This window comes from Misgurnus anguillicaudatus, chromosome 19 (assembly GCF_027580225.2).
Source record: "Misgurnus anguillicaudatus chromosome 19, ASM2758022v2, whole genome shotgun sequence".
NCBI classification, from domain to species: Eukaryota; Metazoa; Chordata; class Actinopteri; order Cypriniformes; family Cobitidae; genus Misgurnus; species Misgurnus anguillicaudatus.
In genome coordinates this window covers 10,456,094-10,481,680 of record NC_073355.2, presented here as the reverse complement: position 1 = coordinate 10,481,680, position 25,587 = coordinate 10,456,094, and the positions used below count along the sequence as shown (strand labels likewise).

The window sequence follows — 25,587 nt, the reverse complement described above, 5'->3', positions numbered from 1 at the left end:
GAGATCTGAAACTCATAGCAGACGCACCCAAGAGATGATTCGCTCTGTGATTGGCTGAATGTTAGTTCACTCAAATCTAAGTATCAAATTCGAGAACACTGCAGGAAATATTCACGCTGGATCCAAAAAAAAGCAGGGGTCAGAATCACCTGTTTCTTACTGTGCATTCACACTGAGACCAGTGGATTATTTCCCTAATGTGAGGCCCCAGGGCTAAGAGGTTTATTATTGAAACAACACATTTTGTGTTACTTTTAACACAACTTAGGTTATATTTTAACACAAAATCAACACAAAATGACACATAATGTGTTAAAATTACACATAGTGTTACAAACTTAACACACAAAGATGTGTAAAAAATTAACACATCCTTTCTAAGAGTGTATGAATCTGATAAAAGACTGTTTGGATATATGAAAGATGTATGCTACTCTATAGGTACCTAAGAGTAACATAAGATAAGCAGAAACAGAGTGTGTTATTTGAGCTTTAATGTGCATTATCGTCACAGAGGCCACCCCAACACAGTTTTTGAGAAAACTCTATACTCAATATTTGGTTCCACTTTACCTAAATCTGTGTGCGTATTTCAAAACTTCAAAGTTTTTTTGTATTTGGGTTTACAAAATCTATAAATACAATGATTAAAAAAGCAAATACCACTTACTCATGTTAACTTTACTTAAAATGAAATGGATGCAGATTCATTTTTCTGTTGTTCTTGGCTAACTACAGTACAACATTTCTAATGTAACCTAATGTGAGGCCCCGGGGCTAAGAGGTTTTGTAGGCCCCCCATCTCCTCGATTTATAGTCTCATTAAAAAAAATAAAAAAATCTAGGTAATCTACACAAAATGCATTAGTTTCTTTCGAGACATACAACAGTGAGTTTTCCCTCTTTGACCCAGAAAACACCATAATATTGTTATTAACACATTACTGGACCCACTTCAGCATAAACACAAGACACTTAATTTAACAACCACACACAGCAACTTGTGGTGATAATAAAACCAAAATGTGTGAAAGTTTATATGTTTATAAGCTTTATGTTTATATAGTTTTTGGAATATACAAATTTGCAGAAAATTGCCACTCACTAAATGCTCACCACAGTTTTAAAAATATAAGAAGTTAAAGTTAGTTTTAAAGTGAAAATGCATTAATGATAACAAAAGATAAGTCTTTATAGACAGAATCTTGTTTTTTAATCAGGTATTTATTTTGTAGGCTATTGAAGAAATGGTATGCATTATGCATGCATAAGCATGTAAAACGAACAAGTATGAATATCACAAAACAGACAGGGAACATACCTGTATATATCTTTAGATAAGGAGATTATAAATATGAATGGTGCTATCAGGGGATTTACTTTCTTAGACTTGAACCTTCACTGTTGCGTCTCTTTCTCATCTTTCTAAACCAACAGATGTGTGTACTGTGAGCTAACGTCGCGTCAAACTACATTGCTCCAGCTGCGCACGCGTCACTGATATAAACGCGAGTAAACTTAAACTTTATAACAACTAACAGCATTATGTGCGGGAACTCCTTTCTTTATTTAGAGGCACAGTTTCTGCCGCACGGTTGGAGAGACTTCTGCATGCCAGAGACTCAGACAGCTGCACGAGCAGAGCGAATGAGCGAGCGCGGGCACGAAAGAGAGAGAGACCTGCAACTCACTAGTGCTTATTATGAAATTTCAGAAATTGCTCTTTCATTTGTTGGTGGATTATTTCCTGTTTCTCTTTCACACTCAGTCTAACATGCAGGAATGCCAAGTTGACAACGCGCACTTAATTACATTACACGGAATAGAAAAATCTGTTATGTCTGACATTTTATTTCATGGTAAGTTACAACGGACCAATCAGCAGCCATGTAACGTACAATTAGAGTGATTGACAGAAAACCTGACAAGTTACAGGTCCAGGTAACCTGACAAGCAGGGCCTTAGCCAGGATTTTCTAAATACCGAGGTCCAAATAGGAATTTTGGAGGGTTTGAATTTTTTTTAATGTTGAATGATTAAGATCAAGTCAAAGACTGAAATCAATGTAAAAATAAAATGAGTAAATGAGTAAAATCAAAATTTGATGCTCCTAATCTCAATATTACATTATAGATTATATTAGACTTTAGCCTGGATTTCACAGACAAGAGTCACGTATACAGTATGTGTAGCAATTATGAATATATTGTAGGCTAATGCTTTTTCTATCCTGAGCACAGTGGGCTACCTGCTCTTTCTGTCTTATCTCCATCATCTTCTCTCTTTCTTTTTTCCCCAGTCTCCTTCTCTTGCCCTGTATCTCTTTTTTTTCAAATCTGAACTTTGTTTGAAGCAGTCTTTTATTTTCATCTGTATCATTAAAAACAAAATAAAGTTATAACACAGTGGGCTACCTGCTCTTTCTGTCTTATCTCCATCATCTTCTCTCTTTCTTTTTTCCCCAGTCTCCTTCTCTTGCCCTGTATCTTTTTTCTTTTCAAATCTGAGCTTTGTTTGAAGCAGTCTTTTATTTTCATCTGTATCATTAAAAACAAAATAAAGTTATAAATGTGAATTTACTGAAGGCTTCCAAGAAAACCATGTCTTTATTAGTTTGCATTCCCTGATTATTAAGTCAGTCGTTTAACATTTTTATCATTAAATAGCTGTATAATATGCAATGTTTACTTACACTATCTCGCACATCGTCTCAGTCTAAAAGGCTTCGCGCTCTTTAGCTAATGTGAAGTGCAACTCTGCCTGCTGTGATTGGTCATCGCATGGGCAGACTTTGACGCATGTAATCGCTGTGTTGTGATGTCAAACGTTCATTGTACGAAGCGCCGGTTGGTTGTTGTGGCATTTGTCACGCCTCTTCTTCACTGTGATTGGACATTGATGTTACCCTAAGTTGAACAACTGTGGACGCTCAGCGCGGAAAAACTGACAAAACCTGCCAGCTATTGGCGCTATTGAAAAGTGCGTTTTCTCTACTGGAAACAATTGAAAACATATGATGACAGAGACGAAAACGTCTTTGTGTACTCGCCGCCTTAATAGGCTATTATTTTACAACTTCTATTATGTAAACCTCGGAGAATTACCGAGGTCCGGACCTCGGGGACCTCAATGGTGGATACGGCCATGCTGACAAGTTACAAGCCCAGGTAACGTTAAGCCCGTGCATTAAGGCGGCCTTGAATGTAACGTACACCAAACCACATTTAGCAAAAATGCCACTGGCACAGCGTGCGCAATGCAATGTTCTCATGAAAACACCAATATGATCATGTTGATAATCTTTATAATCAACTTAATAATCTTTATAATAAACAGAGATAATATAATAAATGTCTGTGTTCAAGCTGACACGCACATGTACACACCTGCACGAGACAGACTCGCACATGATATTACATCAAATACGATTTATTTCATGATATGTTTGCAGATAGATGTACCATACCCATCATTGTTTGTGTTGTAGGACTCTCACCCCATAACAATATGAAATAATCAACATTTTAATTTGGTGCTTTCTCTGCATGCATTGCATTTCTGTCCCTGAGGTAAATCATCTCATATTGTCTATGTATAAGTACACAAATATTTGAACAATTATATTACTTTTATTTGTACCTGGTGTGTGCTGCCTCAGCTGTTATTTGATAGATATGGGGCGGTTTCAGGCTGAGGGCTTATCCTAGTACCAGACTAAAGTTCACGGTTGAGCTGCCTTAATATAAAAACATCTTGCACATATAAATATATTAATGTCATTATTTTGGCTCAAGGTCGGTTTGTTTACAAACATTCCTCAAAATATCTTTCCTCTTTTTTAAGTAGAACAAATAAATGTATATATGCTTGTAACAACATGAGAGCAAGTAAATGATAAAAAGAAGTTTTCTTTTTGGGTAAACAAATACAACCTTACTGTAAAGTTTTACCAATTATATATATTAAAAGTGATCAAAAAGATGTTGTATTGCATTGTTACATTGTTTAATAAATTTACTTTATAAATTCACTTACTGCCTCTCAGTTTAGTGAATGTTATCTAGCTAATGCTGGTGAATTATCTATTTTAAATGAGTCTTCCACTAGACTTGATTATTTGATTACTTTATTTTATACATATTGCTCTAACATTTTAGATGCCATTGCACCCTTTGAGCTGAAACAACCAAATCACAAATCTTATTATTGGCTGGACGATAATACTTGTTCTCAGACAGGCATGTCGTAAAGCAAAGCGGAGATGGAAGCTTGATCCTTTAACTGTGTCCTTTGAGATTTTTAAAGACTTTCTGTTTAAGTTTCAACATGCTGCAAAATTAGGCACCCTGCCTACGATTTTATTTACCATGATTAATTTTATAATTATTTCATTTCCAATTTCATGAGGAACCATCGGCATTTTAATTTTTTTTGTAAAGTGTTTTTTTTGTAAAGCCATTAGTTCTTCCTTTACTTTACAGTTCCCTGATTCTATCATTAGCGGTGTACCTCAGGGTTCTATCTTGGGCCCGCTCCTCTTTAATTTATATATGTGTCCATCGTGCATCGCTCCATTGGCTCCCAAGGATTCAGTTCAAAATTATTTTGTTTGTTTTTAAAACTTCTAATGATCTACCTCATAAATCTACCTCTTATTTAAAAGATTTTATTATTTCACAATCATCTAGTAGATCATTAAGGTCTGCTGATCAGTACCTCTTGTATGTCCTTCGATGACGTTTAAAAATCAACAGTGCTTTTTCAGTTGCTGCCCCTCCAGGCCCGGTACTAGGCTTGCTGAACTGGGGGGGCAGTCAGGATTTATGGGTGGGCAGCCATTTCTCGACTAAAATTATTCATACACTAAAATTATGGATGTTTCAATCCAATATTATTTTGCATATGTCTTATAATAAAAGGCCATTTATATGTCATTTGGCACGTTCAAATTTTAAAAGTAGATGCAATTAGATTAATGATTTATAATGTTATAATGATTACACTAGTTTGACACATTTAGTCACAGTTAATGAAATCAGGCAAGCAGGTGATATGAATACAAAGCTGTACATATAGCTATATTTTATTAATGTTTACACTGCATTTAATCTATTATTTCACTAAATAAATTAAAGCCATTCTTATACCTACCCTACCCAACATATGCCTTGATTCTAAATAAACACTTGTTAGGAACTTTATTTCCACTTCTCAAACATTTTCTTCATTTAAAATAATGTATTTTCAATGTGATATATGTGATAAGCTGTATTGTCATTAATTCCTGACCCTATCATACATGCTGCTGCAGCAACCTCAAATATCACGACAAAGCACAACGCTTTAAATAATCTATTTTAAAACATCATGAAAGCAGTTTGACATGCATGACAAATTCGTCAAAGGTTATCCTGTAACAGCACCAGACAAAAGCACAAGCCTTAAAATACTGTAAGTGTGATTTGCGACGAGACCAAAGATAAATCACACTGCTTTGTTCATAACACAGCAAATTAGATATTATAATACAACGCAACATTAAATACAACGTTTTACCTTACGATGACGTTGCGGAGTGAAAGCTCCTCCTGAACTTAAAAGTCTGTCGATTTTTACGTGTGAAGTTTTTCTCAAACGCGAGCTGAATGAGCTAATGAATGATGATGACAAAACCGCTAAAATTTAATTTTAAAACTGCACTCGATGCTGTTACAATACTGTATATTTACTGTATAACCATCTTATATCATTTATATCTACTATATAGTATGCCACAACCAAACTGCATATTCTAATTTTAATAAACAGAACTACGTCTAAAACAAACACATTAAATGCTGCTGGTGACTTGCCATTGGCTGGTGTATTTGAATGAATAAATAATGAGGTGAGTCTAAGAAAGGATAAGGGGCTATTTTGAGCATGTTTTACTATTAAAAAAAGTTTTAATTTAATATGTGTTGGGTTATTACGTTTATGTAAATACTGCTGAAAAGACCTCCATAGCTTGAACAAGCTAATCAGACGATAGTGGGTGGGAGATATGCGCTAGCGCTTGCCTAAAGAAGATGTTTTTTGTTTAAAGAGACACAACAAACAACCCACAAGTAGTCCACGATGGATAGGTATTCTACAGGGATGCCTTATGATGAATCATCTAAGTGTTACAAATGTTAATTTACCTCAAAGGTTGCTTTAATTTTTCTACATATACATTGCATAGATTTTGTACAATTTTATTTAACACAGTAGAGTTAGCAATTTAAAAAGCTTAAAAAAATTTATCCATAATTATCAAGTCATCAAATGATATAACATGTTGTATTGATGATATACATTTTAGCTCTATCGCTCAGCCCTACTACTGTGTTATTTTAGTATATTGTCTTCCATGTTGTTTTATTCTGATTTTATTTTTTATTTATTAATATAGTTGTTCCTCTTTACTCTGTTCAGCACTTTGGTTAGCTTTGCTGTGTTTACATGTGCTATATCATTAAAATGCACTTACTTACTTACTTAATATTGCTTTGATAATACACAATTACATTTTAAATACTTTAAATACACCATTTTATAGTGTCAGAACAATAGTTAGATGACCAGCAGGTGGAGCATGTTTATCATTGAGTGTATAAATATGAGCAAATGACAACAACTTTCAGAGTGAACATTCATCATCCACTAAAAGTATCTCAGTCGAAACTGCTGGTCATGTACCTACACCGGTTAAGTGTTTCTCTTGCATTGGTCTGTAAGTATCTTTTAAAATGTTATGATTTTTTATAGTTTTCCCAGAAAACAATTCATATAAAAGTACCATAGAAAATGTAAGGACACTGCAATATGTATAGTAATCATGCTTAATTATGTTTAGTAAGGGTCTTTGGCAATGTATACATTTGTTTTTGATATATGTATGTGAATTCTGAGTCTGTGTGGTTGAGAACAGGGTTAAGAGTATGTAAAAGTATAAAACCTTTAAAAGAAACACAGTGATACTCTGTTTTACTGTGTGCTTGATGAATCACTGAGCTGTCATTAATTAAGTGTCATTTTTGCAGGGTGGGTGTCTGCTGTTGAAGATGTACTCCTATGCAAATCTGAAGATTTTGCGAGACCTTATTCTGTACTTTTTGAAAAGTTTGGTTTATTTGAGAATAACAGTATGTTAAAGTACTTAAGAGCTTTAAATAACTATATCAATGCCACCAAGGTTTATGTGAACCTGCTTGTGACCTCCATCACAGATGTGGTATGGGACCAGCATCATTACTTTCTTCATATACTGGTCATTACAACATAATTTAAGATGTCACAAAGTTGTGTTTCATCACTAAACATTTACTTTTATTCACAGAATGAAAAAGCTCAGAGCATTTCAACACAAGTAACACTTTTAACTGTAAGTGTTTTTAAATCTCTCTTGTTACTCAAATTGCAAAGATGTAAAAAATATGTTTGTTTTGTCATGATTAATATATTATATAGTATTAAAATGTCAATCATCTGAAAATACTTTTGCAGTCTTGGGACACAGACATTTGGTGGAGCTTCTCAGATTTTTGTGGCATTAAATCCTTTGCAGTTCCAAAAGATTTGTTTTGGATTCCAGACATTGTTTTTGCAGAAAGGTAAGAACTTTTAAAATTGTATTTTCATCAATGAGTGAATGGTATGTCAGAATCATCAATATACATAAAGGTGTAGGGGAGAATTACCAGGTTTTTGGACTACTTCTTGCCAGATTCGGAGGTACGTATACTTAAGTAGCATCTGAAACCGCCCACTTACCTACTATATAGTAGGAGAAAACAGTATGTGAAGGAATAATATGTCAGAATCCTCAGTATTCATAAAACAGAAGTCGAGAAATCACCGGATGCCCTTCTACGTCCACCCAGATTCTGAAGCACTGATCGACTGATCTTTTTTTAAAGTTACATTTTCTCACTTTAAAGCTCCACTGTGTACTTTTTTGAGTTAATTCTTAGCAAAAACCCATATGTTCTTTCAAAAGTATGTGCTCATTCATGTGTAATTACTTCCACCCCACTAATGAAAGTATTCTCGTAAGTGTAGAATCTGCTATTTAAAATACATACGGTTGAGTCGCTCGACTGGCGCATCCATGTTGTGCCTCCATCTTTGAAATACATTCGCCGACGAGGGACATTCCTGAAAATCAAGCTCCGCCTTTCGCGCTTTCAAACTACACTCACGCTGGCTGCTAGCTAGTCTTATTTCAGAATATTATAAAGCTGATAATTATTCTTAGTTAATTGTAAATTTATGTAATATGCTTATGACTTGTGAATGTAATGCGCAGTTAACGTAAATAAACCAGGGTTTGATGACGTATGCAGCCTGCATGCAAGCTACGTAGACTGAATCCTTCGGATTTTACAACAGCCACATACCGTGATGATCCCGCGATCTAATGCCTTGATTTGAGGCAGATTTGAAAGCCTGTTGAAGACCTATTCTCTAGGACATTAAAACAAGTCGCCAAGGAAGTGAAAAGGGGATTTTAAATGACAACGTGACAGGAAAACAACAAGACCAAAGTGAATATTGGAGTAATGTCAGTTTTCCAAGATCATGAGGCTCACGGGACACCGAAGTTACCTACTTTCTATCTTCTCCACAAGTAATTCAGCATATTTGTTTAAATCTATACAGTCTATGGTGTAAACTCGAAGTTTTATAGTTGCTTGTTTAACTATAGCATCGTTATGCATAACTCTTGTTAGTGTAAACACGCATGTGGTTTAATGTGTTCGAACCGCCACACGCCGTCTCTCCGCCCATTAATGTAATCTGAGGTACTGAGATAAATGTTTTTCATCTTTTCTGACCTCTAGCACAAACACACGGTGTACAGCGCTATTTTTAGCTTTTCATTGATAAAAGCGTCTGATCTGCGCGTCTTTTGTTTCATTTTACAAGCGTGTGAAAGTTGCACAATCTTTTTTCACCAATATCAGAGAAAGCTCTTACATATACACGGACATGTAACGTTTACCTAAAACATAAGCATTGGACTCTGACATAATATTAGTTTGCATCCATTTAAACCCGTCATTACTCCCGCTCATGTTTAAATTACATGTGAGGGACTCGTTCACAGAACATCCCCTCAGTAATCTGGAGAGAAGCGGTCGAAAATGGACAAAAAGAGACGGATTTAAATACCAAGTGTAAACGTGATGTGTCTCTCTCATCCACTTGTGATGGGATCAACGAAAACACATCTTAATACCAAGTGTAACAGCACCTGGGATATTTTTCCTCGCGTCGATAAAAAAGTAGTGTCAAAGCTACATTTATAGTTGCTTTTTGTATGTGATCTAAAGCGGACGTATCATGAAAATTTGACTTTTTCCATGTTTAACAGAAATCTGTGTGCTATGACGGATCACAGGCAAATGACATTGCAAATTGTTCATTATTTTTCGTTGCTTTTGCTTTGTACTGGAAGCCATGTCAACCTTGGCATGACACAGCCACCGTACGAGTTAAAACGCTCTCCGAATGGGGGGGGGGGTTAGAAAGTAATATTCAGTTGGTTCTCATATAGAATTTCACCGCTAGATGGGAGTAGATCCTACACAGTGGAGCTTTAAGTGAAAATTTAAGGTAAAAAGCATAGGTTTTAGGTGTTACCAATCATTTTTAAAAGTTAATCCATCTATAACATTTTACATCGTATATTATGCTAATTTTATATATTTAAGTAGGCTGTCTTAATACATTGCCTGCTTATTAAAAACCTTGGTTCCAGTAAAGTCCTTGAATAAGTTTAGCTAATATACGTTATCAAACCCCTGCTTTAGTTCAGTCCTTGTCGGTTCTCGTCTGTTACCTGTGTACCATCGTCAATGTCATCATCAGTGTTACCTGTGCTCCACCATCAATGTGATCCAGTGTATCCTGTGTTTCACCTGCATTTATTACCGGTTTTATTAAAGTCTCCAGTGTTTTGTATCTCTGTCTATATCGTCATCTTTATGTTAGTGTGAAACATGACACTGATCTCCAGTCATTGATATTTTTGTTTTTGTTTTGTTTATTTAGCATCAAGACGGAATTTGGAGCAAACGAGTCTCCGTATTTGCAGTTACATTCTAATGGTGTTCTTGTCAAGTTGGATATGTTATCCGTGACGACAGTCTGTAAGATGGACCTGTACATGTTTCCATTCGACACACAAATCTGCAGTCTAACCGTTCAATCTTTAGTCTATGAAGGTCAAAACAAAAACAAACATATAAGAGTTATAGTTGTTCACATGAATTGTTTAACTTGTATAACATGATATGTTATGTTGCCTCTTTATATTTTTCCACAGATCATCAGCTAATAATTTCTCAGATCTCTTCTTCAGAATACCTTACCTTGAAATCTCAGGAGACCTTTGAGACTGAGGGAGAGTGGGAATTGCTCTATATAAATAACACTGAAACTGATTTAAATTCTTGGTGGCTAAGCAGAAGTCACATGACATTTCAGGTACATAGCAAAGGCCACAAATTCATTGTGATGTTAAAGGCGGAGTGCACCATGTTTGAAAGCCAATGTTAATATTTAAAATCACCTAAACAAATATGCCCCTACCCCAATAGAATCTGGACCTTCTTTTAAAAGACCCACCCCACACATACGCAACCCGGCAAGGATGTCGGTTAGTAGACACGCCCTTTACTGCTGATTGGCTACAAGTGTGTTTTGGTAGTCGGCCCGTCTCCTTTTCCAAAGTGTTTTTCAAACATTGTGCACTCCGCCTTTAATGTTAAAACTACTTAATTTATGAGTTAAAGCTTCATTTTGAGTGAAGTGATGATTGCGGCACAGATTTCAAGCAATAATTACACTCTAAACAAATAATCCGTAAAAAAAACGGATAATGTCCTGGCAGAAAATTACTGGTGCTTTCTCCGTTATGTTTACAGACATTTCCGCGTGATTTTAGAAAGAAAATAGGAAAAACAATTGAGCAATCAATATGTGAAACTGGCACGTAAAAGAAAATCGTGCCACGGACACGTGAAAATGTGGAAAAACGTAACTTAAACACTCGAAACCTTTTAAGCTGAATTCAAAACAGTCACATTCCTGACTATCTGCCCTACTCACCTGACCAATGGTGAGCTCGAACTGCTTCACTGCAGAAGCTGCCTTGAAGGCTCCAGTTGAGGGCTTAAAACACCAACGAGCACTTTCATTGGTCATTTTTGTGAACCAATCATATTTCTTTCTGCCCCTGAGATCATGTTTAAGTAAAACTCCTATCTGAACTGGTTTGGGGGGAAAAATCATGTGACATTTCTGTTTATTCAAAAACTGAAAATTTTGTAGATTTACAGAACATTGTCCGTAGCCTTTAGGTACACTTCAATCTGCCTATGAAGTGCAACAATGGTGACAATCAACAACAAAATGCTGCAATGCATGATGGGTACCAGGATTGTAGAAAACTCTTTCTTACCATTTACTCTCACCATTGTTGAGATTTGTACCCAACGTGTTTATGTGTCTCTGAAGCAAAAACCCACAACTGACACATTCCAGCAATCTTGTTCAATACAGTGTGTTTTTAGATCAGCAGAGTGTCACTTTTAGATATTATAGTTCTTTATTCTTATTTTATCATTTCATGTTTAAATAATAGACAGCATAACATAAAAACAATCAAGCTTAAATGACATGATAGATTTCTCTCCTTCAAGCAACAAACAAGTTATGTACAATTGTACAAAAGCACAATTGCTAAAAGAGCAGAGTCAGTTCTGGAAGGTCAAGGGACAAAAGCCTAACTAAAGGGAACACTAATCACCATAATGGTGACTTCAAAGGAATCTAAAAGAAACACAAACTGTAGATTTAATGTAATAAATGTTGTGGTAAATATCCATTTGACTTACACGTCACGTGAGAAAGAAGATTTGTCTACTAAATAACGTGTGGATGCTGGAATAGTTGAACACTTGTATCTTGTTTTGACAGCAGTTGTTTAGAAGTTAAACATCATCCATGTTAGAAAATAACTCTGAAAGCAAGTTGTAATTTTAGGTTTCAAACAGAGATGGTGATAGAGAGGCAAAAGTGAAAGATTGCAGCAGGGGATTTTTGCACCCATAATGCAACATGCTATTTAAAAAACAGATAAAACGCCTGTAAAACATAAATATGGAAAATTTCTTTATATTTTTTTTTACAGTGTATGTCAAAAAGCATGTGGGCACTCACTTCCAATGAGTGAAATAATCATTGTCAGTATTTCCAGTGAAAAAAGCTACACCGTAAAATGTAATTTTTGAGAACATCTTGCAGGCATATGCTCTCAGGTTCAATTGTTGGCTACACCGCTGCGATTTTTCGAATTAAACCCTCCTACCATCGGTTCCTAAACTGTGTGGAAACGGGAATCATTAAGAGAATGATGGGCTGTTGCAGTCCTTTACACTTATAGGGGCCCTTCCCAGACAGGGCCTAAGCCTAGTCCCAGACTAACTTATATGTTAATGGGGTGGTTTCCCGGACAGGGATTATCTTAATCCAGGACTAGGCCTTAGTTTAATTAGGAAATATAACTAGTTTTAACAAATATGCCTTAATAAAAACATTACCTGTGTGCATTTTGAGGCAAAACAAAGGGCCCTGATGTATTTTAAGATATGTCAGTTCAAGTTGTTTTCAGTTTGGACAGCTCTTAAAAATGTTTTAGTCTAGGACTAGTCTAATCCCTGTCTGGGAAACCGCCCCAATGTTTTCTTGACCAAAAACAACTTGCTTTGTCATATCATAAAATATATCAGTGTGAGTGTTGTGTCTTAAGATGCACACCAGTAATGTTCATTTATAAATTATGCTTTTAAAAATGACTTAAATATCCTAATTTAACTAAGGCCTAGTCCTGGCTCAAGCTAATCCCTGTCCGTGAAACCGTCCCATAAAGTATAAGTATTAGGGCGGGGACTCGATTAAAAAAATTAATCTAATTAATTAGAGGCTTTGTAATTAATTAATCTAAATTAATCGCATTTTAATCGCATATAAATATTTGACCTGAGAACATTAAGAAGTAATTTTTTACATGGATTTTAGTATACACTCTTAGAAAGAATGTGTTAATTTTATACACATCATTGTGCTGTAAGCTTTTAACACATTATGTGTAATTTTAACACATTATGATTCATTTTGTCTTGATTTTGTGTTCAAGTATAACACATGTTGTGTTAAAAGTAACACAAAATGTGTTGTTTCAATAATAACACAGAGATGGGTGGATTCCAGGACGACGCAGTTAGTGTGTTGTCCCAGAATCAACACTAATGTGTTGTTTTTAACACATTCGTTCTTAGAGTGTACCATGAATAATGACTGAATACATAAGCTTAAGCAACAAAATATTGTTTATTGAGCCCTATTCGGACGGGATTAGTTTTACAGGGGTAGATGGCGTAATGTAATTTTACCACAGGACGTCGGTAATATTAATGGTCAATTCGGACGGGATTAGAAATCTCTGTAAAACATTCAGAAGTGGGAGGGGTAACTCGTTGGCGCAGCGCGTCACCTCTCGTCTTCACGTGCACGTTACCTTGCTTCCAGATATCAGATGTGCAAACAACATGACACAGACAAGGAAAACGCGAAACACTGTGTTTAATTTCAGTTTGGGGAGAACGTCAGTTTCATAAACAGTTCCATGCCTCTGAGAAGTAAATTTGACTTTTTTTTTAAAGTTTGTGTCGTGTTTTATTCAGAAACTGACTTGTAACTGACTTGTTTTTCCGTGTAGAACGCAAGTAAATGCTTCTTTAAGCGCTTTTATATTTAAAAGAAACCCGCAAATTAAAAGGAAATGACGCAATTTACGTGTATATTTACAGCTGGTCTATTCGCACTGGATTAGTATTACCTGAGTTAATTTCTCCGGACCTTTTTACAGAAGGTAAAAGACGCCGTAATCTTTAGTGACATTGTCCGTAATGATTACTGACATGGAGCATTCGGACTGGACTAAAATCACAGAGAAGCTCTGATAAAAACTTGCTTTACCCCACATCCCTATGTAAAACTAATCCCGTCCGAATAAGTCGTTGTGCCCAGAGTCGGGCTAATGTCCACGCTAGCTGCTGTATGTTTTGCATTGAGATGCTCGATGTGCTGCGGTGATATGTGAATTCCTTGTTGCATAGCTTACACACAACCATGCTTTTATCGACGCTTACATCCGTTCGTTTTTTATAAAAAAATTCCCATTCACGGGGCCAACCAAAGCGATCTCATCAGCCTCTTGGTTCATGTTCACTAGCTGTGTCCCAATTCAGGAGCTGCGACCTTCTAAGGACGTATTTTAAGACCGATTGCGTCACAGCAGCGCGACTTCAGGCTGGTAAGGCCGTCCCAATTCGAAGGATGCTTAGAATGAAGCCTCAAAATGCGTCCTCATTTCTCCGCGATGTTAAGGATAGAACGAATGGATCCTTAACAGCCGAGGATATCCCAAGATTCATTGCGCGCCTGCAACGGCGGCTGGATATTCTAAAATAAACAATTTAAACCTTCATTAAATAAAAGTGTGTATTTATCAAAAAAAGTTTGTCACTGTTTTAGTATTATAAGTTATGTTTTGTGTTAATATTATTATTTTTATGATGCATATATTTCTAAGGTTGATTAATTAAATTTAATATACTGTTGAATAGTTTAATCTACATCAACGTGCCATATTTTCTAAACTAAATTAATATTTTTCTGATTTTATATTTATTTTAATAAGTCAGAAACGTTTCCGCTATGTCCTGCTAACAGGCGCAGCAGGTGACGCCAATTATGGGTCATCCGAAGGTTACACCGTCTCATTTCAGTTCTCTTCGCGGATTTCTGAGGCTGCCACCTTGAAAGACCGAGTGCTCATATTTAAGGTCGCATGCTTATAAGGTCGCAGCCCCTGAATTGGGACACAGCTATAGTGGTTTGTTGTGAAGTCATGAACGCTAGTTGGTGCTCCAGTATAATCGGTCCGCCAAAACTCATATGAAATGTTCCGCGGTGCAAAAATAAGTGCGATTAAAATGCGTTAAAAATGTTTAACGCGTTATTTTTGTGTAATTAATTAATCTTAATTAACGCGTTAAAGTCCCGGCCCTAATAAGTATATAACAGTATAGTACAGGCTGGTATTTTAACAAATCACAATACATACAATATACAGTAAAGGGACATAACCCATTAGATGAAGTTTGTTTATAATGCACTTCTTTAAAGGGCGTTTTGCAGGTAAAATTTTTCAACGAATTTGTGCAATTTGCTTGTTGATAATAAACATTTAAAATGTTATCCATTGTATTTTATGTTGTTGGGTATCACAAAACCCGAAAAAGTATGAAAAAGTACAGCAATTTGCAATGATTCTCCTTTCCCTCACAACGCACTGTATGACGTCACGCTGGGGAGAGACTTGACCAAAGCCGCCTTGAGAGCATTGAGAATGACTATAGAAAGACGAGTAAAGTACAGTTCTGATAGCGCAGATAATAGATAAATACATACATACATACATAGATAGATAGATAGATAGATAGATAGATAGATAGATAGATAGATAGATAGATAAGATAGATAGACAGATAGATAGATAGATAAGATAGATAGACAGATAGACAGACAGACAGACAGATGGATAGGCTAGTATAGAGAGATAGGCAGACAGCCAGATAGCATAACGTTAGCATATCTTCGTGTAGAAAGTAAACAAACATACTCGTGCATGCTGGCTTGAGGGGGTCCATGATCCTGCCTGAAATGGGTGTAACTTTATGCGATCTTCAGCACAACGGTTTTGGCAGCATGTCTCTAATCCTGGAAGGTGAGTGAAGCACGTCACGTCTGTTCGCGGGGACCAGCGACCCCCAAACGCACTCACTTTCTTACAGCCAGTAGCGGAATGGCAATCGAGAGAGTCGGGACTTTCCCGGGCCGATCTGATAATAGTTATACATTTCGAGTTATATTAGCAACACCGTCTGGCGGCGTGATGTGCGCCGGTTCCCGCAGCCCGCTGGTCAAACTGTGCAGGCAGCTTCTCTGCTCAATAAAGTATATAAAAGTGCTCAACCTGTTCGGCAGGTCCAAACATGTACAGGATTTATAAAAATACGGTGATCAATGAGCGGTTCCTCCTCAAATGGCTTAGCCTGTCGTGATGTAAAAAGCCGCCGAACGCCTGTTTATTACAGTATGTATGCGGTCGGATCCGAGTGTTCTGCAGCTGCTGACTGCTGCTGCGTATAAAATGATCGTGTGATTCGTTATAATCGCAAAAACAATATAACAAAGCATCCTTTTATTTCACAAAACAATATATTTGAGATATTATTTGATAGACTAGTAAGTGTGGATTAAGGATGTTTAAAAATCTCTAGCCTGGTGGTCAGGACATGAATGGATCAAATCAGCAGATTTGCGAAGTTTTATTTATCTCCACATATATCATAAATAATAATTAGCAAGGTAACTTTGCAGTATAACACATTATATATTTCCTACGATGTATATATGATTTCCAAATTATATACGTAAGTATTAAACAGCAACAAATGTCTCATCTATCTCTATGGCTCTGGCTGAGTCTTTCTCCACTTCTCCCCAACGTGACGTCATCGCAGAATTGCGTTAAAAAAACCGTTAGTACCAAAAACGTAAAAAAGTGGTCTTTAAGACCATTTTTGAGACATTTTAAAAATTATACACATATCTTGAGTGATTTATGTACCCATTAATCGACAGTGGTGGTTAACCTGCAACATACACTTTAAAACAGCAATTGTATTGTTGCAGAATTAGACAGACAGACAGACAAACATACACATAGATACATTATGAAACATTATAAATTATTTGGATTCACATTAATGTATTGTTTTTTACTGTTTATTGCAGATCTTTATCAGAAGAAGACCTCTGTTGTATATCATTAACTTAATTTTTCCAGTATTTTGTTTCCTTGTGCTGGATTTGGCCTCCTACTTCATGAATGCATCTGAAGCAGAGAAGCTAGGCTTCAAAGTGACTTTACTGCTGTCCATTTCTGTGTTACTGCTGATTCTAAATGACAAGCTGCCATCTACTGCCAGTAAAATCCCACTGATTGGTAAGTCAACATGACTTTTAACATAGAAAATAATAATATAAATACAGCTGCAAGCAGTAATTACAAGGTCAAGCACAAAATGGGCACAGAAGTAAATTAGGTAGAGTTTGGGTAAGTAGTTTGAAGAACTTAAAGGCATACTTCATCGTTTTGTCATATTAAACTATGGTATTACCTTAACTAAGAAGAGTTGATACATACCATAAAACTTCAAATAATAGTCGAGTCCCAAATAGACGCCTGTCTCTTTTAGACGCCAGGGGCCTATACCATGAAGCCGGTTTAGTTGGTTAGCCAGGTTTGTTTAGGATTAGTTTGTGCAAATCCTGGGTTTTCTGTACCATGAAAATAGCTTGTACCAACAAGGCCTGCACATTGGCTTGGTTTTGTTAACTTGAAACTGATCCTGTAACCCTGAGTTTGTTTAACCATTTTCATGGTACAGGCTCCTGGTGTGACGACAGGTTTGGATAAATAAATGCCTGTCTCAAATAAAGGCCTGGTCTGTTTTTAAGTTTCGGGTTGTATTTGATCTTCTAAAACCCGTCAGATCGTCTGTTTAAGCCAGTTTTATGGTGCAGATTGCACACGCTAGTTTTGATTACCTGTAGATGTCACGTGACAGACGCAGTCGTTCCATTACTCATCCCTATGACAACACAACAAGGTTCGTCATTAGGATTGAAGTGATGATGACAGTACCGAAGTGGCAATCGGGAGAGTCGGGACTTTTCCCGGTGGGCCAGTAGTGTTTTGAGGCCGCTGATAATAGCCGCGCTTTCAGTCTTTTGTCATGCATGCATTCCCGCCACACATTGTATTTCTCACACATATTTAACATATTTAATATGATGCAGCGCCCAAAATGTATCTGGCCGCACTGCTCTCTCTATCAAGCCCCCCTGCTGAAAAAACAGCATTAAACCAGCATGGGAATTATGCTGGTCTATGCTGGTTTAGCTGGTGGTAACAGCATACCAGCACCAAAACACAACATATGCAGGTATGGCCAGCATGGGATGCTGGTGCTAATGCTGGTTTAGCTGGTGCTAATGCTGGTTTGATGCTGGTTTAGCTGGTGCTGGTTTAGCTGCTGTTCACTAACAAACCAGCACCAAAACACAACATATCCTGGTCTTGCTGGTTTTTTCAGCAGGGCCATCTCCACTGGAGTTCTAGTCGAGCGAGCCAATCAAAAAAAAAAAAGAGAGGCTACACAATAGCCAATCAGAAAATAGCACTGTTGTATCTAGGTAAGATTTCATGCAACAACCAATAAAAAAGCTCATCTTCGTTTGCTTTACTTATGCTGCCAACAATTTAAAGGCAGAGTCTACGATGTTTGAAAGCCAATGTTGATATTTGAAATGACCTAAACAAACACACCCCTACCCCAATAGAATCTGGACCTTCTGTTGATAGACCCGCCCCACACATACGCAACCCGGCAAGGATGTCGGTTAGTAGACACGCTCCATACTGCTGATTGGCTATAAGTGTGTTTTGGTAGTCGGCCCGTCTCCTTTTCCAAAGCGTTTTTCAAACATCGTGGACTCCGCCTTTAAGACTATAGTTATTCTTACACAAACTAATTTGTTAAACACATTCAAATTATAAATAAAACGTAATATGTGGTAACCTCCTGCTGTCATGCTGGAACAATTAAATTAAAAGCCTGTCTAGACGCCTGTCTCTTTTAGACGCCTGGTGTGACGAAAGGTTTGGGAAAATAAAAGCCTGCGCTATTATTTGAAGTTTTAGTGCATGCACTGAAGCGTTGTGGCGCTCGGCGACACTTTGGTAGAGCATAGCTTAGCCCAGTTCATTCAATGGTACAAAACTGAGATGAAGTTAGAAATGACCAAACACATCAACGTTTTCCCTATTTAAAACGAGTAGTTATATGGTGGCACAAAATAAAATTTGCGCTTTTTGAAACCGTGTTAAAAAGGGTAACTATAACCCACTGAGCAATGGGTCTTAAAAAGACGTCATTTCGACGAATGGAAATTTTGAATGAAAGTTTTTATGACGTCTTTTTATGACGTGTTCTGAACATCCAATATGGATGTCAAGGGGACCTCCATGCAAAGTAAACCTATTTAAAATGTGGCCATTTTAGACATTATATTTGTATATATAATCTTTATATATGAATAAATGTAAAAAAAATATTGCTTATATATAATTCCCAAATATACAAGTTCCACCTTAACTATCTGCGTCTGCAATCTTGCTCTCTCTCTCTCTCTCTCTCTCTCTCTCTCTCTCTCATTTAATAATTAAAGTGAAGTGACGTGAACTTCACTCTTCCTCCCACGCTTGCTCTCGCTGGATAATTGTTACATGTACATTTTCTAAAGCAATGTCATTACCATTACAAAAAGTTGTTTTAACAAAGCATTGTTTTGAAGTAGGACCATACTGACTAAACAAACCAAATTCACTTTATTTTTTTGTCATTTCTCAGTCTCGTTTTTGAGAATGTACAAGATTCTGATGTTTTATTGAACATGTTTTGTCACCATCATGGTGATCAGTGTTTCCTTTAGTTGGGTAGTTTGACTCTTTATATTTATATTGTAGTGTGTGTGCTCAGGGGCGTTGCACAAGATCTCGGGCCCTATGCACAGGCAGTCCTGATGGGCCCCCATGCCCCACCCCATAATATAGTTCAGACTTTTCAAGGGCCCTCTCTTCTTTTGGGGCCCTGGTAATCAGTACTGGTTTTACCCCCAGTCCGACGCCCCTGTGTGTGCTTGATGATGGTGTTTTTAAAACACATTATTATTGCACCAAGCGTTTGTTACCAATGCAACTTACTTGTGACTTCACATTAATTACATTGATTGTCAGAAGTGGGGTTATAATATAACTGAACTAACAACACAGATAAAACATTATAAATTTTGTTTAAAAGTAAACTTCTGAGTTTTGTTTGGAGCTGCAATAAACATTGGTGCATACTGCTGAATACTGTAACAGAAAATGAAACCTCATGGCTGTAATCAAAAATGTAAAGTCTAGAATTTTTTGACACAGATGCAGACATCAAGAATCAGCTCATGAATCACAACGATGGTAAGTTTTCAAAATTTTGCAATGCATTGCACCAGCATAATATAAAAACTCACACGAGTCCAGAGAGTGTCACCACTGTTGTGATTCATGGGGTCATTCTTGATGTCTGAATATGTGACAATAACATCTGGACTTTTAATTTTATATAAGCGCTTCCCAGTGGTGATATGAACCTAAATAATGAGTTGGATGTGACATCTCAAATCAACTGAGACAATAATACGTGGTTTACAAAAATTAATTTACAGACTTTACATATGTGGTATTATTGTTGATAAACTTTCAGTGAAGTTGTAAGACCCACATGTGAGTTTTGCTTATAACTAATTTTCTTTGCAACAAATAACATGTTTTAACAAACACTCTTACAAAGACCACACTCTACATAAAGAAATTAAAGAGTCAAACTATCCAACTAAAGGAAACACTGATCATCAAAATGGTGACAAAAATTTTCAATAAAACATCAGCATATACATCTCTGTTAATTAGAGAGAGAGAGAGAGAGAGAGAGAGAGCATTTAAGGTGGAACTTTATCTATGAGCAGTGCTATGTTTTTGAAAAGTCATTCATATATAAAGATAACATTATTTTAATACCTTAACAAAATAATCTACAAAAATACACGTGATGTTTATGTTTTTTGACTCAGAACTCATAGACCACATTTGTATAAAATGTTTTTGTATTGATTTCCCAAACCCCTTTTGGACGTCTACCTGACATCCAAGAGGGGTCATAGTCAGACGTCCAGATACTGTACCAGATCTGCACGTTGTATAGACGTACAGATAAGGGCCTGGACCAACCGACCTAATATAGACATGATCTGCACGTCGAGCGGACGTCTCATGTTTGGTGGGAATGTATGGCGGAATAGCACTTTTGGGAGTACTTCGACTCTTCACAGTAAAACTCTCCCTCTCACTATGATAGTATGGAAGTAGGCAGTTTCGGACGCAGCAGGTGTTTCTCAATGTCAAGGATACTTCCTTGGCAGTAGTGGTCTTTCCAAGTCACTTCCTTCAGAGGCTAGGGGAGGCTCCTCTTTAGCATTCAGAAAACACGTAAATGGATTACAAGCAAGTAATTGCATCATTACGTCAGTAAAAAGGTGTGCTTTCGGCGCTGCACGCATAGGATTGTTGGTGATTTGAGAGCGTTAAGAGCGTGAAGGATACACAAATGCATCCTTTCCTGTATATGGGATATTTTTTGACGAAGGACTCAGTCCTTGGTTGAAATTCCGAGGATCCTCAACATTGGAACAGTCCTTCGACAGATGTCGATGAAGTGGCACCCTTGAAATTCTGGCTTCCAAGGATCCTTCCTTGACATTGAGAAACACCTAATATCATTCTCCCGCAACGATCTGCATCACCTGACTTCTAATCACCGTCACCTGTTCACAATCACCTACTCGCACTGTAAAAGACTTCCTCATTTACTCATTACCTGTTCTGTCTTGTTACACATGCAGTAAATCATGGGGTAATTTAAATGTTTTGCTGATCTATCGCTTTAACAGTTAACAGGTGTTTAAGAATGCTACAGAATTTAAGCAAAATAGCAATAAAAGCGTTCTTCATGGTTTGCTATTTTTACAGGGATTTACTGCGGTGGGATTTTCACCCTTATTGGCCTAAGTATTTTAGAGACCATATTTGTGAATTATCTGATTACTAAAGGAGAAAAGATCGAACCAGAAACTGCTGCAACTACTCATGATGGTAAGAGAACTCAGAATTTTAATGCAAATGTAGCATTTTCATTTATCTTTATTTCATATAGATTTTACAGTGCATTAAGGTTGCATTTGATAATGATAACATTAGTAATCATAAAGCAATATATTTTGGAATTTAAAAACTTAAGATTGTTTTCTTTGTTATTAATGCAAATACAATTGCTCATGTTAGTTCATGCTGCAATAATTATTGTTAACAGTAACCATTTCTAATTTAAAATTTTTATTAGTCAATTCTGAAATTAAATTAATAAGATGAATAAGGGCGCACTCACATTACCCAAACCATGCCCCAGCGCGACCCCAGATGCACGCAAACTCACACTGTAATTTATCGATCCGAGCTCTGGCACGCTTTCTTCATTAAGATGCGATTGTTTTGAAAAAATGCAGGAAGGAAAGCGCTCTCTTAACACTGGAACACATCTTAATGTTAAGTCTGTGTTTTTTATTCTGAGTCGTTTGGTGCGCGATTACAGACAGCCTTCTTACATGTCATCATATTGCTTAGTTGATCTGTCACATGTGCAGCTCGGACATTCACCTTACCCTGCTGCGTGCATCAAAAGGTTTTTACGGAGGCAGATAAAGGTGAGTGGTCGTGGAATTGGCATCTTCACATTTTGAATCATGGGCTCCAGCTCACCTCTGCAACCCGGCCGGGCGTGATTAACCAATCTGTGCCCAGGCACGGTACAGAATAATCCCACCAGTCAAACGAACCAGGCTTTGGGGGTCAAACTCTCCCGAGAGCGTTTTGGTTTGGATAGTGTGAGTACACACAAAATGCTGTAGAAGTATTATTTATTGTTACATTATGTTATATTATTCATTTACTAATGTTATCAAATACACAGAGATATTGCAAGGACTGAGAAGAGAACAGAACTAAAAGAATAATGATGCACTGTCACATTAAAGCCAGCTGTTTACATAAGAGGTATCGCTCTTTTGCAGTTGCTGCACCTAGGTTATGGAACGGTTTTACCACTCTATATTAGGCAAAGCTCCTCCCTAAAAGAATTTAAGCGCCACCTAAAAACATGATTATTTTATGATAGTTTTTAAATAGACATTGCAGGGTATCTGCACATTTTTTAACAGCAAATTTAATGACTTTTAAGACCTTTTTAAGTCCTCTAAAATAAAAATGTAAGACTTTATCATAAAAAACAGGAAAATGTTCAGCGCGACACGACAGAATTGTGTGTTGAAGCATAGCACGGCACAGCTCGCCTGAGCCACACTCAAGACACATCTCAGGGAAACAACAACTTTTATACTAAGTGCTAATTCGCCTAACAATTCTGACATGGTTGACTGTGTATGTAAAAATCTGCATTTAAGGTACTTCAGTTAATTTCTAAATTCTGGCCCCTCTTAGCATTTTAAAAAAGACATGTAGGACAGCCCAGACCATTACAAAATAGGGGTGTGAGGGATCACAAAACTCATGGTTCAGATCACATTACGGTTTTTGAGGCACAGATCTCAGATCTGATAATTTTTCAGATCAGCAAAAAAGGGGTGGGAAAAATTTAGTAAAAATTAAGAAATTACAAACGTTTATAAAAAGAACAGAGTTGCACATTGGGTAAAGTCTTTGTGTAAATTAAATATGATTATTTTTTAGAGCTACAGAAGGGATTTTCTCCTTGTCTTGGGTTGTTTGATTAACATTAATGACCCAGACATTTTTAGATAATTATCTGTTTCGTTGTCGGACATTTATATCAGGGCTCTCAAGTTTTACCAAAAGTTTGGAGGGAGATGTCAGGAGAGGGGGATGTGCAACAGTGACCCCTCGGCCCCACCCAATTCTCAAGTTTTTGCTAACTGTTTAATTTTACCTAATGTTTAGTAAACAAACCGTTAATGGGCCCCATTGAATTTCATATTATACTTTATCCTACTATGGAAGTGAATGGGGCTCATTAAAGGTTTGATTACAAACATTCCTCAAAATATCTTCCTTTGTGTTTTTTAGAACAAAAAAAAATGTATACAGGTTTGTAAAAACGTGAGAGTGAGATAATGATGACAGTATTGTTATTTTTGGTTGAACTATCCCTTTAAAGTGCCCTATTTTCACAAAATAGTTTTGTACATAATACAAAGTTTCTACTTTAGTACTTAAGATAATCTTAAAAACCTCTAAGTGTCATTATCAGTGTTATTTTGAGATTACATTAATATGAACTGAAATGCATTTAACATATCTCAGATTACAAAAATGTATACCACTTAAAGTTAATGTGTACGCATCTTTCAAACAAAGATGGGTTCAAATTTATTTCAAGTGAACTGCCATGCGCCTCGTCCATTTATTGAATAGTGACTAAACACGACCCAATAACACGACCCTCGTGTTTAATCCAACCACGTTACTTACTGCTTAAATCCTGATTTTTAGCTAAACGCTTCTGACAATATCACCATATATTTACATTTAAGAGCTGATATAACATTACGAGGTGATTTTGGCTACATTACCTGTGTGTCTCATGCAGTGCAGAGCTTTACCGTTGCTCTTCTCATCTTGTTGTGTTAAAAGCGCTTTTAAAAGTAAAAGTATTATTGTAGATCGCATATATATAAAATATGAGAGAATAAACACTGCCAACTTTTAATTCCTTCCCCCACGTGCCATGTGTGAGGTGCTACACGACGCAGGATGAGAGAGTGAAAGCACGCGCACACGAGAGAGGCGCCGCTGAGTGCTCGTAACAATGAATAAAGCCGTTTTAATACTAAATATTACAATTATAATACTACAAATACATATAGAAAATGTATGAAATATAACAATGTGTGGGAAACACTGGATGATGAGTCTGACAGGAAATTTAAGACCTTCTTAGTGGAAATTCCAGATTTTAAGACATTTTAAGACCTTAAAAATCGAAAATTTTATTTAAGACGTTTTAAGACTTTTTAAGGACCCCCGGGGACCCTGCATTGTTGTGTGGGCTTAACTTGCTTTTTTTAATGACTTACATTTGAATCTGAGGTATTTGTTTGTTTGCACTTGTTTTACCAGGTAATCTTGTGACTACAATGTTTAAAATGTTATTGTACTTTGTTACCAGTGTTTTTTGGTGTTGTTTGTACATCACTGTAGTCAACAAACTATTGTATTAATATGTGCTCTAGAAAAAGACATAAGACTCCGTGCAGCACAGGGTTTGTAACCAAAACAACACCAAGGTGGTGGGGGGCATAAACAGAAGATGAATGTCCAAAGGAAAATACAAGAGGTGAAAACACAAGTGTGCAGACGACGGAGGAAGGAGCCAGGGTGGGACGCAGGAGGAGCCTGGTGAAGATGAGAGGTGCAGGGCCAAGGTGCAGCCAGAGGACCGGAAGTCTAGAGTGGAACCAGAGCATTGAGAGATCAAGGTGGAGCTGGAGGGATGAGGGAACCTTGTGCAGTCTCTGGGATGGAGGACCACAGTAGAGCTGAGGGAGCACAGAGCCAAGATAGTGCTGAATGGCTGACCAGGCAAGGTGGAGTCATGGGCACAGAGGAGCCAGGTGTAACAAGTGGATCCTCTCTAAAGGGCCAAGCTAGTGCTAAAAGAGCATGAGGTGGAG

General features: G+C 36.9%; 1 protein-coding gene across 1 annotated transcript; it reads left to right on the top strand.

The window, feature by feature from the left end:
- Nucleotides 1-6,609: 6,609 nt before the first annotated feature.
- On the top strand, nt 6,610-25,383 carry LOC129429841 (5-hydroxytryptamine receptor 3A-like). The gene is made up of 9 exons (XM_073856627.1): nt 6,610-6,754; nt 7,065-7,255; nt 7,361-7,405; nt 7,528-7,634; nt 10,078-10,250; nt 10,352-10,512; nt 16,954-17,164; nt 21,854-21,976; nt 25,271-25,383. The coding sequence occupies exons 1-9, from the start codon at nt 6,649-6,651 to the stop codon at nt 25,381-25,383; spliced, it is 1,230 nt and encodes a 409-aa protein (XP_073712728.1). The 5' UTR covers nt 6,610-6,648.
- The last annotated feature ends 204 nt before the right edge of the window (nt 25,384-25,587 follow it).

What these genes read in the sequence shown, in the direction of transcription:
- LOC129429841 (XM_073856627.1), top strand. Translation starts at nt 6,649, where the DNA reads ATGACAACAACTTTCAGAGTGAACATTCATCATCCACTAAAAGTATCT. An exon ending in TGTTTCTCTTGCATTGGTCT is followed by an intron (nt 6,755 to 7,064) that starts GTAAGTATCTTT and finishes TCATTTTTGCAG; the next exon opens with GGTGGGTGTCTGCTGTTGAA. An exon ending in TGACCTCCATCACAGATGTG is followed by an intron (nt 7,256 to 7,360) that starts GTATGGGACCAG and finishes TTTTATTCACAG; the next exon opens with AATGAAAAAGCTCAGAGCAT.